Source organism: Engraulis encrasicolus, chromosome 7 (genome assembly GCF_034702125.1).
Source record: "Engraulis encrasicolus isolate BLACKSEA-1 chromosome 7, IST_EnEncr_1.0, whole genome shotgun sequence".
NCBI lineage: Eukaryota > Metazoa > Chordata > Actinopteri > Clupeiformes > Engraulidae > Engraulis > Engraulis encrasicolus.
The window spans coordinates 50,309,427-50,323,363 of NC_085863.1; the positions used below are offsets into that span (position 1 = coordinate 50,309,427).

General features: G+C 43.3%; 1 protein-coding gene across 1 annotated transcript; it reads right to left on the reverse strand.

Moving 5' to 3' along the window:
* oatx (organic anion transporter X) lies at positions 1 to 8,286 on the reverse strand. Its single transcript, XM_063202629.1, has 10 exons — positions 7,888 to 8,286; positions 7,527 to 7,630; positions 6,188 to 6,342; positions 4,574 to 4,742; positions 4,181 to 4,304; positions 3,661 to 3,776; positions 2,599 to 2,813; positions 2,040 to 2,148; positions 1,218 to 1,424; positions 1 to 822 (listed from the first exon to the last, which is right to left on the reverse strand). Exons 1-10 carry the CDS (start codon positions 8,284 to 8,286, stop codon positions 699 to 701), a joined length of 1,722 nt encoding a protein of 573 aa, XP_063058699.1. The 3' UTR covers positions 1 to 698.
* Positions 8,287 to 13,937: the final 5,651 nt, after the last annotated feature.

Consider the following 13,937-nt stretch of genomic DNA (forward strand, 5'->3'; position numbering starts at 1 on the left):
TGGCAGAAGAAACTTTTTTTATTATTAAACCCACAGCAGGATACAGGCCAACTTGACAAAATTGTAAAATTCACCTTCAATCTAGTTTACATTTGATGGCGTAAGCATGCAAGGTACAAGTTAAAAATCACAAAATCCATACTGACAGTAGGCTGATAAAAAAATGGTCAGAGATTTTAACAGCAAATATGCTGTTATCTACTACGACAACGTTTAAAAAGGCACAGTGGTATTAGTCCTCATAATAAATCAGTTCCTTATAGGTTTATAGTCTGTCCAGCAGTCCATGACTCGTGAATAGTAATAACCCAATCTAAAGTGTATGGTTTGACCTATGTACAGTAAAGTAAAATCCAGATACAATAAAGCTTTCTTCACATCCTCTTCCGGTTGGCTTTCTACATTACCTCTGGGGCAGGACTGGACTGGGACCAATGTAGACATGTAGGATGTAGAAATGTTCAACATTTTGCCTGGCCCCTTCTTAATTGTGGGCCAGTCTCTAAGAAAATACATACAAATTCCAACAGGATCGGATCATGAGGACCGTCGGCACACTGGGGAAATGCCCTGTATGCCAGATCACCAGTCCAGCCCTGTCGTTGGATAAAGGGCACCTGCAAGCATTGAGGAACTCTGATTTAGCTCCATTGCACCTATACAGTACAGGGGTCAGTCAGTCTGTTCACGTTTGGTACTCATAAAGCATTGAGACCAGAAGTCTTTCCATCCTCGTATTCTTCCACTCCGTCCTTCACGTCTTTGAGGGCCATGTTTTCCTTCTCCTTCTCCGTCTGTTTCTGCACTTGTGGCGTCTTTGACCTGCATGAGCATCAAGAGAAAATCGTGTATTATAATTCAAGGTCTTGATTTTTTTAAACGTTTTTCAGATCAAGAGAGTTATCAAGTTATCTATGAGAAGAAGTGACACAGAGAATGGAAAAGAGAAAGGTGCCAATGACAATGTGTTCTAGTTTCGCAAAGGGGAGGGGGAAATCCCCCTTTATGCAGACCTATCTATATATATTTATAATCAGACGTATCTCTTTATATACGTACACAGAAATTTCTATACAATCTCTAGGGATGATATGGTGTATTTGAGACAGAACTGTGCATGAACTTGGCTAATGGTAGTAGGCCTACCATACAGTAAGACAAATCAAGGGGGAAGTGTCACAATATTACAGCAGTCATACTTTTCATTAAAAACGTACCATTTCTCTTCTACATCATCCACAGTTTCAGGGAGAGGCACGTTGAGCGTCTCGGGCAGGAAGAGGGCGAAGACCCCTGCGATGAGCGCAGCCCCTCCGTAGACGATGCTGGGCAGGGAGGGCCACACCTCATCCAGGATCAGGACAGCAGGGGCCGCCATGGAGCCGATACGGGACATGGTGGAGGTGAAGCCCAGACCCGTCTGTCTGGGAGACCAGAAGAAAGAATATCGGTGGTTAGCAGTGATGGAACAATTACACAGGGCCTTAAGGCAAAAACACTGATAGCCCCCCCCCCAATACAGCCTGCCAAGGTCAAAATAGGGCCCCTTCCACCAATACAGAGAACGCATTCAATCCAGACCCTCAGTCTTTCAAAACGAATCAGAAAGAATGACTGAGTTACTGCTTTTGCTCAATTGAATTCCTTGTTCACATACTGTACATTATTATATATCTGAATAGCCATTTAAGGAATATCTGTCAAATTCTGTTTCCTCACACACTTTTCCACTCTGTTCATGGGGGGAGCTAAGCAGTAGCCCTCCCAGTTCCCTCTCGAGTGGTCGTCCCTCAAACTGCCCCTGTCCATGGTGCTTATTATGATACACCAGGGCACTCCCCTTAATATAGCCCTACCACCAAAATGAGTTCATAACTTATCCAATAAAAAACAATAAAAAGTCATACTGAGCTTTAAAAACTTTTCAGTTTCTTTACTTAAACTTGACAGTGAGGACAGAGAAGAAATACACAGTAAAAATGCAGTGTTAATTCAGCATTGTAAGTGTGCAAAATGTGCAGTATGTGTGGCAGTGTTACCTGATGACGGTGGGATACAGCTCCCCAGTGAAGAGGTAGACACAGGTGAAGGAGGAGGAGGTGAAGCCCTTCCCCAGAACAGCCAAGACGGTCCGAACAGTCTGGTACTCTGAAGTGGAGGAGGAGCACACATTTGATTAACACAGCATGTCAACACGTACAATATGTACTGTACAGTGCCCATTAAAATCCCTCCATGCACCATGAGAACAATATTAATAATACAATATTTGACTACAGCCTGTTCACATTTATTAAAGACTATCATGCGGTTGTACATAAGGTAACTTTTGCTGCACAAAACTACTTAGAACTGAAGTAGTCCTGCAGGAAATTTTAACGTTCAGCGTCAAAGTAGTGAGAGTTTCAACCTGTGGAGATGAAAATGTCACCTCTGTCCACCTCTGCAGTCACAATGTTACATGGATCACTAATGTTTTTTTTCTATTTTGAGGCATGATGTACACAAATTTGCTGCACAAAACTACGTAGAGCTAAATCTCTCACTAAGTAATAACGTAGTGTCGAATGCAGAGTCAAAAGGTCAATGAGTTTCAACCTGTAGAGATGAAGATGTTGGCGAAGATGAAGATGGCGGACATGACGAGGCAGATGGACTGGGTGATGCGGCGTCCCAGGTAGCTGAGCAGGAACAGGGCCATCAGCTTGGCGGGGATGTCCACCGCGCCGAAGATCAACTGCATGGTGTAGATGCTCACGCCAAACTTCTGCATATCCATGGCAAGGCCATAGTAGGCAAAACTCGTAGAAAACCTGCCAAAAATGTGCACGAATGTCTTGTTCATGTTACTCATATCACGCTTTTTTCATGCGGCAGGAATACTTTTGCGATCTATAGATGTTCGGATAACTAAACACTGTGCACTGTGACACCCTTACTTGATAGCCTACCCTTACTTCTATTTTTTTGAATGAAATAAATAATAGTGGGTGTAATAAATATAAAATGTGTAATATTTAGTTACATTTTACACATGTACTGTAGCCCAATATTGTATGTTGTATCAATATAATAATATCACATAATGATACTATTATATAGCAAGGTGATTATGTTATTAGTCATCACATTACACTTAGCATTACAGTTCCTGAAGCAGTGTGTAAGGGGCCTAGCCTGGTTCTCACTGACGGTGCGTGTGTGTACACAAACTACCGTCTGGTAGCACTGCCGTTAACATGCTCTTCTCGAGTCAGAAAATAAATGGTGCATTTATTGCAACTCACCACCAACAAATTCCTCCAAAAATGTTTTCTGTTCATCTCTAAAGAGTCAATATAGTCTATAATCTATCCTGTGTCATCAATACGAGCTGCTGTTGATATTTAAGCAATAAATGCTCCGTTTATTTTCTTCTCGAGAAGAGTATGTAAATGGCAGTCCTTCCAGACAGTAGTGTGTGTAGCTCCGCTCCACCAGGGGGCTCCGGAGCTACACACACGCACTGTCGGTGAGAACCAGGCTATTAGGGCCCTGGTTCAACCTTCAACTTTACGATTCTGTAACCAGCTCCCTAACTATTAGGCCACAGACCCAGACCCATGCCGTAATCACAGAAAATAGAAACAGTATAAAATGAAATATGGTTCTAGGTCTCACCAGAGGACCAGGAGGCATATGGATATGCGTCTCATGACTGGTCTGCGTAGCAGGTCATAGGCCGTGTAGGTGTTCTTACTGGACTCCAACTCTCTCTTCATGTGAGACTCCAAAACCTAAACATACACACACACACACACACACACACACACACACACACACACACACACACACACACACACACACACACACACACACACACACACACACACACACACACACACACACACACACACACACACACACACACACACACAGGCAAGTCTACTAACTGCTTACATAATGTAGTGTATACTGTACATGCATACATATATAGAAAATGTGACAATGACTTACACTTTGACCTATGACTTTGAACTATGGACATTCAGCGGTATTCAACCTTTTTTGAACAAACGCCCCCTTTACGTAATCATAAGCCTGCCAAGGACCCCCTTTAGATTTAGATAAAATAAAATAAAATAAAATAAAATAATTCCCGCTGTCATGAATTCAGCCCATAGAGGTAACTGCCACTGACCTCAAGAGTGAGCTTGTCCACCATCTCTGGCTTGCCGTTCATACGGGCCACTCGGTGGATCTGTTTCAGAGCGTCCGCAGACCTGCCGTTCAGCACCAACCATCGAGCAGACTCCGAGTACCACCTTCACACAACAGACAGAGACACACCATCAATCTACATCCCTGTATTCTATACTGTGTAGTGCTACTTAATTCTGTTTAACTTGGATACAGTAGCTTAGGGCAGGGTAAAAATTATAAAATATTTCCAATATTTCAAAAGTAGTAGTTATTTATTTGTTTGGATATATATAGTTTGCAATTGACATCAACTTTTACGAACTAATCTCGTCGCTCAAGAGTAACATTGTATGTATGTAACATTGTTCTAGCTCCTAAGGTATAACCTCACCAGCTGTAGATGGCGAAGAGGAAGTATGGGGCGCAGACGGCCACGTGCAGCTTCCTCCAGTCCTTCAGGCTGTAGGCGATGCCGGCCAGCACCATCTGGCCGAAGGTGAAGAAGAAGGAGGACAGCGTCCCCACCAGGGTCCGCGCCTTAGTCGGGATCCACTCCACCTCTGCAGTCACAACAAAGTTAGCGTTGGGTTAGGTCAGTGTTTCTCAACCTTCTCTGAAGAAAGGCCCCCTTGGCCTAATCAAAAGCCTCCCAACGCCCCCCAGACACCATCACAATCCTGATAACGCCCCCCTTAGTATTAAAAAAATAAATGGACCACTGACCCCCAATGGCAACTAAGTACCACCCCCTGTCAGCTGTTTCTTTCTCAACGCCCCCCCCTAGAGCTCTCCAACGCCCCCTGGGGGGCTGCATCGCCCCCGTTGAGAAAGACTAGCTTGGGTTAATGCTGCAGTTGGACCTAATTTGGGACTAATCTATTAGTCCCCCACCAGGGTCCATGACCTTAGTCGGGATGCACCTCACCTCTGCCAGCACAACATAGCCTCATTGTCCACTAGTGGGCCCCTTCACTCTTGGTTGAAAACACAGATGAGTACTTATTACAATGTTGGTAATGTAGTAAGGTATGTAAGGTTATAACAGTACAAAAGATACCTCATCAAAGCTACATTTTCTTTTTAATAAGTGATTGGGTGAGCACCTTAGTATGACTCCACAAAATTGTTAGCCAGGCCACGTTCTCCTGGTGACGCAACACCTTCAGCGTTGCTTCTAGTCAGACCAGGAGCAGTACAAATATCGTTTCTGAGCTCCAAAAATATCCGGGAACCCCTCCCACTTTGTCGGGAAGCAAACAACCAGTTGCAAACAAAGGGAGGCGAGTCAACCATGCCGTTTGGGAAATGTTAATTGTTATGCTCTTGGTCAGACCAAGTCTCAAAGAGATTTGAAGGTCGATGATAATCAGGCAACAAACTTGTTGCTGGATTAATCTCACAATACGCTGTGCGGATTTTCTAATTATCTAACATGCAGTACATCCTAAAAACAACAGCATTGAAGCTGGATTTGGGTTTCATCTTTAAGATACAGTGGTGTAGTCAACGTAGAACGCAGGTATACAAAGTATACCCACTTCTAAATTTTAGGGGCTTCAGTATGCCCGCTTAAAATTGATTGATCCATTATTTAGAATAGCATAAATAATATATACAGTATACAAACTTCCAAAAATGCTTGAATATACATACCCACTTCAAAAAAGTAGACTACACCGCTGTTGAGATACCATAATTATAGTAGGCCTATAGCGGGGGTGGCTGGTCTATGCAAAAGAAAGCTCTACCTGTTTTTTTTTTAAATCCCAATTTACATATTATTTTTTTCCTTTTTTGGGGTGGGGGTGGGGGGCAACTTGTTAGGACAGGATAGTGAAGAGTAGGACAGATAATGAGGGGGAGAGAAATGGGGAGGGGTTGGCATAGGACCCGGGCCGGGAATTGAACCCGGGTCAGCCGCATGGCAGGCGAGTGCCCTACCGGATGGCCATGGCAAGGCCTACATAGGGCCTACAATTTTCATTGTAATTTCAGACACACTCACTGAGGGAGACGGAGTTGAGGATGATGCCGGACACAGCCATGCCTGAGAGGAAGCGGAAGGTGCAGTAGGCCAGGTAGGAGGGCGCCAGGGACGCAAATGTGCCCAGCACCGCCAGCTGGAAATAGGACCAGATCAGGATGGTCTTCCGCCCAAACCTGTCGAGCGCAATGAAACAACCAGAGACAGAAAAAGTCAGAATAATGTGGAGGAAATCACACATCCCTTTTTCATGCCCTATAATGCATCAGAGGGTAGTCGGTGTACAATTTGAAATGGCTGAATACTGAAAAAAAACACAGAAGCTTCATATTCACACAGCAAAAAATGCATTTTACATGGATGGCCCTTGGGAATATAATTTTGCAATACAAAACCATGAATGAATCCAATGGCACTGGTTGCTTGTTTGGTGGGGGTGGGTCTCTGCCACATCACCAAGATAACTTATTGGATGTCAAGCAGGCTTTGCCAACTGGCACTATTATGAGCCTGTACATCCCTCCATTATGGTGGCTGCATTGTGCACAGACAAATCTGCCCAGTTATATATTTTACATTTCTGAAAATAGGGGCCCACAAGGGTGTGGGGCCCATCTGGAAATGCCTGCTATGCCAGATGGCCAGTCCAGCCCTGGTTGACGTGAATGGTTTGCCAATGAAGTGGATGTGAATGAGGATTCACTGGGTCTACTGGCTGGACCTGCTTGGTCAATAGACCACATAACAATAATGATAAAGAGACTTGGGGTTAGGTACTTCAAGCAAAAAGGACTTGTAGGTACAGTTGCAAACTTTTTGAGTTGTCAAAGTTGTCTTTCTGGAAATCCAAGAAACTGAAAGTAGAAGGGTATCGGGTTGAAATGGATATAGGGGATTGTGTTGAAATGTCTGGCTGAGTCTAGGATTATGGTGGAGTATTATGGTGGGGTGCTGTTGGCTATATTGTGGACGTAAAAAGGGATTTTAAAAGTCAAAGTCTCTTTCTTTCATTCTCTCTCTCTGACAATATCTGGACAATGTGTCTCACACATTACTCCTCGTTACTGATTTTACAAAAATAAATATTGCAGCTAAATTATTGAAATTTAGGTTTCCTGTAGTGGGATGCTTCTGTCATATTGACCTTTATTTTTCATAAGTGAGAAGGAAATCAAGTATGCAGAAACATGCAAAAAAACGTTGGGGAAAAAAACTTGGCCAACAAAATTTGTGCACCTGACGTCCTACCACGGAGGTTAACACAACCTTTATCCCAGGAAGGAATTAGTAACATGAGGTCTTTGAAATGCAAGTCCTGTGCGTTACTGCAGGGAGCTTTTGGTGATTTGTGGCGACTTACCTGTCTGAAAGGCCTCCGAATATGATTGCACCTGACAGCACACCCCCCATGTAAATGGTTTGGCTCATCTGTTTCAGGGGCCGCAGCTTGCAAACCAGGTCCCACTGAAGACAAAAAGTAGGCTGGATAACTGGATACAACACAACAAATTATTACAGAACTGTTACAACCTGTTTGTTATTATTCAGCAATTTATTTTATTTCATTAAAATTACTGTTATTATTACTGTTTGTGTGCCATATGCGCGTCATCTGCTGCGTAATGCAATGCGCAATTCAACCTCGCCAAATCAAATACCTGCTATTACAGTAGCCATAGAGTAGTAGTTTACGCCGTCTCCATCAAGTGTTAATGTCTTACCTCTGATACTATTGTGTTGATAAATTCACCCTTCTCATATGTCCATCCATCTTCGCATGACTCCGTCTCAAGACCCGTTATATTGACTCCCGTCAGGTTACCCGTCAGATGCCACTGCGGCTCCACATATCTTTTACACTTTGTGAACTTGGATGACTCTTGTGGAATAAATGCGCGAAGAAGTTGATTTGTACTTAAGTGCTCGACCGTCACATTTTGGTAAATTGCGCGCTTGGTGATGTTTGGTATTGCGCAGTGATGTGCAGGAATGCCCGCTGTGAAGTTGTTCAGCAGATTCTGACTTGCCATAAGCAGTCCAGGCAAAGACAATAAAGTTACGTGAATCCATTGAAAACGTCCAAACCCACCAATGTCGTCCAAAATATCCGAAAAACCCATGCTGCAGGTTTCTCCGAGATTTCAGATCTAATCCAAGTGTTGCCAAATTGCATCAAATTGTAAACTTATTATTACAAACTTAATTAGGTTTCATTTGTCCGCAAAATCCTTTTCTCTCTGCCAATCCTATTCGTGCCGGGAAAACGTTTTTTTTTTAGTGCAGCCGTATTGTACAATCTCTTTTTATAATGGTTCTGGCACACGTCGAAACCCCAAATGGTTTAAACGCTGCAAATTATCTCTTAAAGGGTTAATGGTTGTTAGAAGCGCAACACAGGGTCATGGTCCGTCCTGAAGATGAAATCCTTGCCTCTCTTGGCGAAGACTCGGTTGTCTTTGCTTGAACATGTCCCACTGCGTCTTTGCGCGCTCCCCATCTAGCCCAATACGGTCCAGCGTAGTTTCGATGGCTGCACGTGCCACCTTGAGTAAACGCATCGTCAGGATTCTGCAGGTCACATTTTCCTGTTGGCTACTGTTGCTCTGTAATTAAAATTCTGTAATCACTTTATTGTTGTTGTCCAAAAGAATCCTAAATCCTTCAGTGGAATTTGTATAAAGCGCTTGTGGCCGACTAAGCAGCAAGCTAAGGTCCCACTGACATAATAATCCAACAACAAACCAACTTTAGGACTTTGCCTTGTTGACCATATGCCGTTTGGAACTTGTGTCGATAGAAACTTGCAAGTGGTTTAAGAGCTTGGTATGGAATCCCTTGGTAGTGTATATGGTAATAGCCTGTATTTGTTTGAAATCACGGTTGGCCTAAAACACCTGGTAGTGCTCTTGCTCAGTGTTTTTGTGTTTTGTTCCATTAGCTGTATGTTTCAGTGTCATTTATGTGCAAAGACGCTTTACTTGACTTGCATGTCCTGAATCCTGCACCTTCTAATCTAAACAGATGAGCGGTGGCCTATCACAACTTGTCTTTCAGTGTAATACCATTTGTATCCAAAAAAATAGGATTTCAAGGTGAAAGGTTTCAAGGTTTCATTACTATTATTTATCATGAGACAACATACAGTATCTTCCAGGCAGGATAGCAATGAGGAGGTATGGCAAAGTGTAATAAAGAATACAGCCTGTGTGGCGAGGGAAGTGTGTTCAGGCTGATAGTGACATGTGCAGAGCCAACGGGCTGAACCACTTACTCCAAGCAGTCCAGCAGCTCTAGTGATGGGCCAGTCTATCAAAGGGATGGATTAATGAATGGGTTATCCGTGCCTAGGGCCCATGGGCCAGAGGCAGTTAACAGTCAGAACAACCCTTCCAACACTAGGAAAAGTTTGGAGGGCTACAGCGTTTTTGGTTGGTAGTCCGAAGATCCTCTTGGGTCAAAAAATAGGATGCAAAAGAAGCAAAGTATCCAAGGCACTCTTCCCAAAAAAAGTTAAAATAGCTTTATTAAATGGCTAAATCATTGTAGAAAAGTTAAAAACGCCAACATGTTTCAGCCAAGGAGTGGCCTTCATCAGGGCAGAGTCAATACCTTTCCAACACGTTTCATAATAGGCCTCATGTACCGCATAGTTCCCCTGCCAGGTAAAATGTGTTAGGGTCAAAGAAATGAAGAGAAATGAACAGCCGCCCTGCCTACAAACAAATTCTGACCCCTGTGTACAACCAGCTCCAGCTCCTACTTATATGATATGAATATTAAAAAACTAAGAAATCTGAATCCCTGGTGGGCCCCCATTATACATGGGGCCATAATGACCCTAATATGCACCCCCCCACCCCCTATCCCATTACGAACGCCCATGTCTGGGTCAGTCTATTCCTCAGTGCATCCCTGGGAGGCGAGACTTACTGTCACTGATCTGGATCCTGACCATCCAGATCCAGACAATCCAGTTCCAGATCCCCAGGCCACGCCACCCTCCTACCTGTCCCTCACAATGACCACCCAGCTTGTCTCGTCCTCCTAATGGGGACTTTTCAGTGCACCCTACTTTGGAATGGAAACCTTGGTAGTGCAGTTGAGGGCATTCTTTTTAACGCGACTGAGATCATATTTCATTTGTTCAAAGCACTACTAGCCATATCCTTCAAAATAATAAGCATAGAATGTATGTACATTATCAATATAGGTATAAATACATTTATATAAGACATTTGGCATGCATGCAAAATATAGTATATTTTTTATCATAACCCTCTGTCACCTCATCTGTCACCATTGACTAGCAGGTGTCAGTAGGTGTTTTGCCACTAAAATCCATATCTACTGTATTTTGTTTTAAATTCAATTGCACTTCTTTGCTAGGGCACAGGGCCGCTGACAGGGTTGGCCTAGCCTGCTTTCACCATCCCCCTGTTCTGAATGATATCAGTACAAGGAAATACTAAAACCAGGCTAGCTTTGATTGGGACTGACAAAATCCACCTGAAAGGGCCCCGCTCTCAATACAGACAATGATGAGTAGTGATGAGGACCCAATTCTGAGCTTCAGAAGATCGAAGGAGCTTGAGAATGGAGCAGATGTTACTCAGGTGTGCTCATCTGCTGTGGATGTCGTCAAAATTCAAAAAAAGAAGGCACTCTGAGCTTTGCGGAAAATGTTTTTTAAAGTCTTAAATGTAATATGTGGCAAATCCATTTAAAAACAACAACAACCAACAACATAGGAATACGCATTGTGTCCATATTGACCTTCATCAGGCAAAGACAAAACCATGGGGTCAAAGGTTAAAATGGCACCCATAGGTGCCGAAGTGGGAGGCTTCTTCCTGTCTTGTCATCGAAGGAGCTTGATCAGCAATAGACTGCCATCTCTCCACCGCATGATGGCCATGCCTTTGTCCCCAAGGCGGTAGGATACCACTGACCACTAGCTCACAAAAGGAGATGAGCGTTAGGGAATGGACACTGTATAATTCTGCAGAACTGCAAACAAATTGTCCCTATGGTACAATAAAGAATCTAATCTAATCTAATCTAATCTAATCTAATCTAATCTAATCTAATCTAACTACCTATCCACCTTAATCTGCCTGTCCCTGATAGAGACTCTTGGACATTTTATTGCACTGTGCTAAACCAGTGGCTCTCACAGGGTTTGGAGACTGTTTTAATAAAATATCAGTGGTTCTCAACCTTTTTTGAACAAACACCCCCTTGACCTCATCATACTAATGACTAATCGTACAAAGTAATCTTCACAAGTTATTTATAATAACCAGTATAGTAATAACCTGATAGTTGTGTTATGTCTGTCCTCCTTTATGGCTCTGAATGCTGGAGAATGACTGAAAAGGACATAGGCAAACTTTCCAGCTTTCATAACAGCTCCCTAAAAAGGATTCAGAAAGTATTCTGGCCTCAGAGAATATCTAACAGGGAACTACACAGGATTTCGGGATGCACAGACATGGAGACCCTTCTAATTTGCAGATGGTGGAAGTGGCTAGGACACCTACTGAGAAAACCACGGGACGATATCACAAGAGTCACACTTCGATGGACGCCAGAAGGAAAGCACAGGAGAGGGAGACCAAAGACAACCTGGAGGAGAACCATTGAAGGTGAAATGAAGGAGAGATCCCTTAACTGGAGCACCATTGAGAAGAAGGCCAACAACAGAGATGAGTGGAGATCCTTAGTCCTTGGCCCTATGTGCTACTAGACACAGCAAGGACTAAGTAAGTAATAATAACCTGATAATTATACATCTTCTATTCTTCAAATCAGGAACATTCAGAACAGTTACATTAGAACACACACACACACACATATATACCCTACCCCTATACACAAGAACAAGACTATTCACAATGCCCTCTGACGCACACACCAGCCCTTTAGCACACAGACACAGCCCTGACACGCACGCACGCAAACTTGCATAAAAAGAGAGAGGGAAGCCCTGCAGACACACACACGCCGCCCTCTCGCCTGCACACGCAGGCACGCACGCACGCGCACGCGCACGCACACGCACACGCACACGCACACGCACACGCACACGCACACGCACACGCACACACACACACACACACACACACACACACACACACACACACACAGCCTTCTGACACACGCATGCAGCCCTTAGCACACACACTCACACTGCCAAATTATTGCCAAATTTGATCTTTTCATGAAAGTTTACTAAGTAGTAAACTAATATCTTCTAGTATGGGCCAAGTACAGTCATTTTTGCAGCTAAAAATGGCTATTTCTGGAAATTCAAAATGGGGGACCATGGAGAAGATCCCCCCTTTCATGTATGAAAAGTGCAAATTTTCCAGTCATAATGAATATTTAGAATTTGATAGTGGTGGTAAGTATTCATGAAAAAGGCAACATTAGTGAATGGGTAGCATGAATTCTGGAAACAAACAACTAAAAATCTCACACAGTGTCCCTTTAAGACTCATGAGATTTCAACTATTGTACTGTAATTACACTTAATAAAGTTATTACACTTAAAGAATAAACCGTTCAAATATATCATATTTTATAATAATCTCTCCATCTTATTGCCTTGGAAACAGACACACATGGACTGGCCGAGGCCAGGATGCAACAAGACTCCTGGGGTGCGGCGGAACAATGCCAGGGGGTCCGTGACAAACTTTGTTGAAATGCAATACACAAAATTGCTACAGCAGTAGGCCCACATTTCACAAAAAAACTCTTCCAACTAATATGACAATATAAAACAATTGTGGTAACTGTAATTGTTGAGGGATTATGAGGTCGTCCATTGGAAATCACCCCCCCCCCTCCCCCCAGCTTAGGCCCCCCCCTTACATGAGCCATGCCGCTATACTTTCTCTGTGCACCGATTTCACAACTCGATGAAGTTGGTGCATTCCTTAACCCATTCAAGTACAGAAAGCAAGATATAACATTGTAAAGAAGAAATGATTCCACTGGGATTGTTTGGCTTAGTTTTTTCAATTTATGAAATTGTCCATTTTAATTGCTATATTTTCCCTGCAAACCTGTCACGGCCCCCCTGGCATTCCCTCGCTGGCCCCCAGGGGTCCCCTGCCCCTACTTTGAAACCCACCGTCTTACTGCTCTAAAGCAGTGGTTCTCAACTGGAACAGACTTGGGACCCACCATTTTCCACTCTCATTCGGTCGCGACCCAATTTTTTTAGCGTTCAAGTCAATTCAATGCAATTCTCAAAATGTAACCAAGACTCGAATGACTGGTTGCATGCTATCTATCTCGCATAAACATTCAGATTGTATCTATGACGACAGATGACACGGAGTTCTCTAGCCTATCAAAATAAAATTGTTGCAGGAAAAGTTGGATTTTTTTTTTTAGAATTACGTTTTTTTACACCAAGGCTCCGCGACCCACCCATGACCCCTCCGCGACCCACTTTTGGGTCACGACCCACCAGTTGAGAAACACTGCTCTAGAGGACACTTCCATAACACTGGAGCACCAACACCACACTATAGCCTACCTTACTAGGACACTAAGTACCATCCACATGTCACATTATTAAGGCATGTTTTCTACTGGGATCACTGCACTGCACCTTATGAACACACGCTCTGACCTCTTTTTTGACAGATCCATGACTGCAGTGTGCATACGTATCTATGCAGATATGTTGATATGTGCAATGCAATGCACGTTATGTGCATGCTTCTGCCACCAATGTTCTTTGAGATCAATGAAGTAT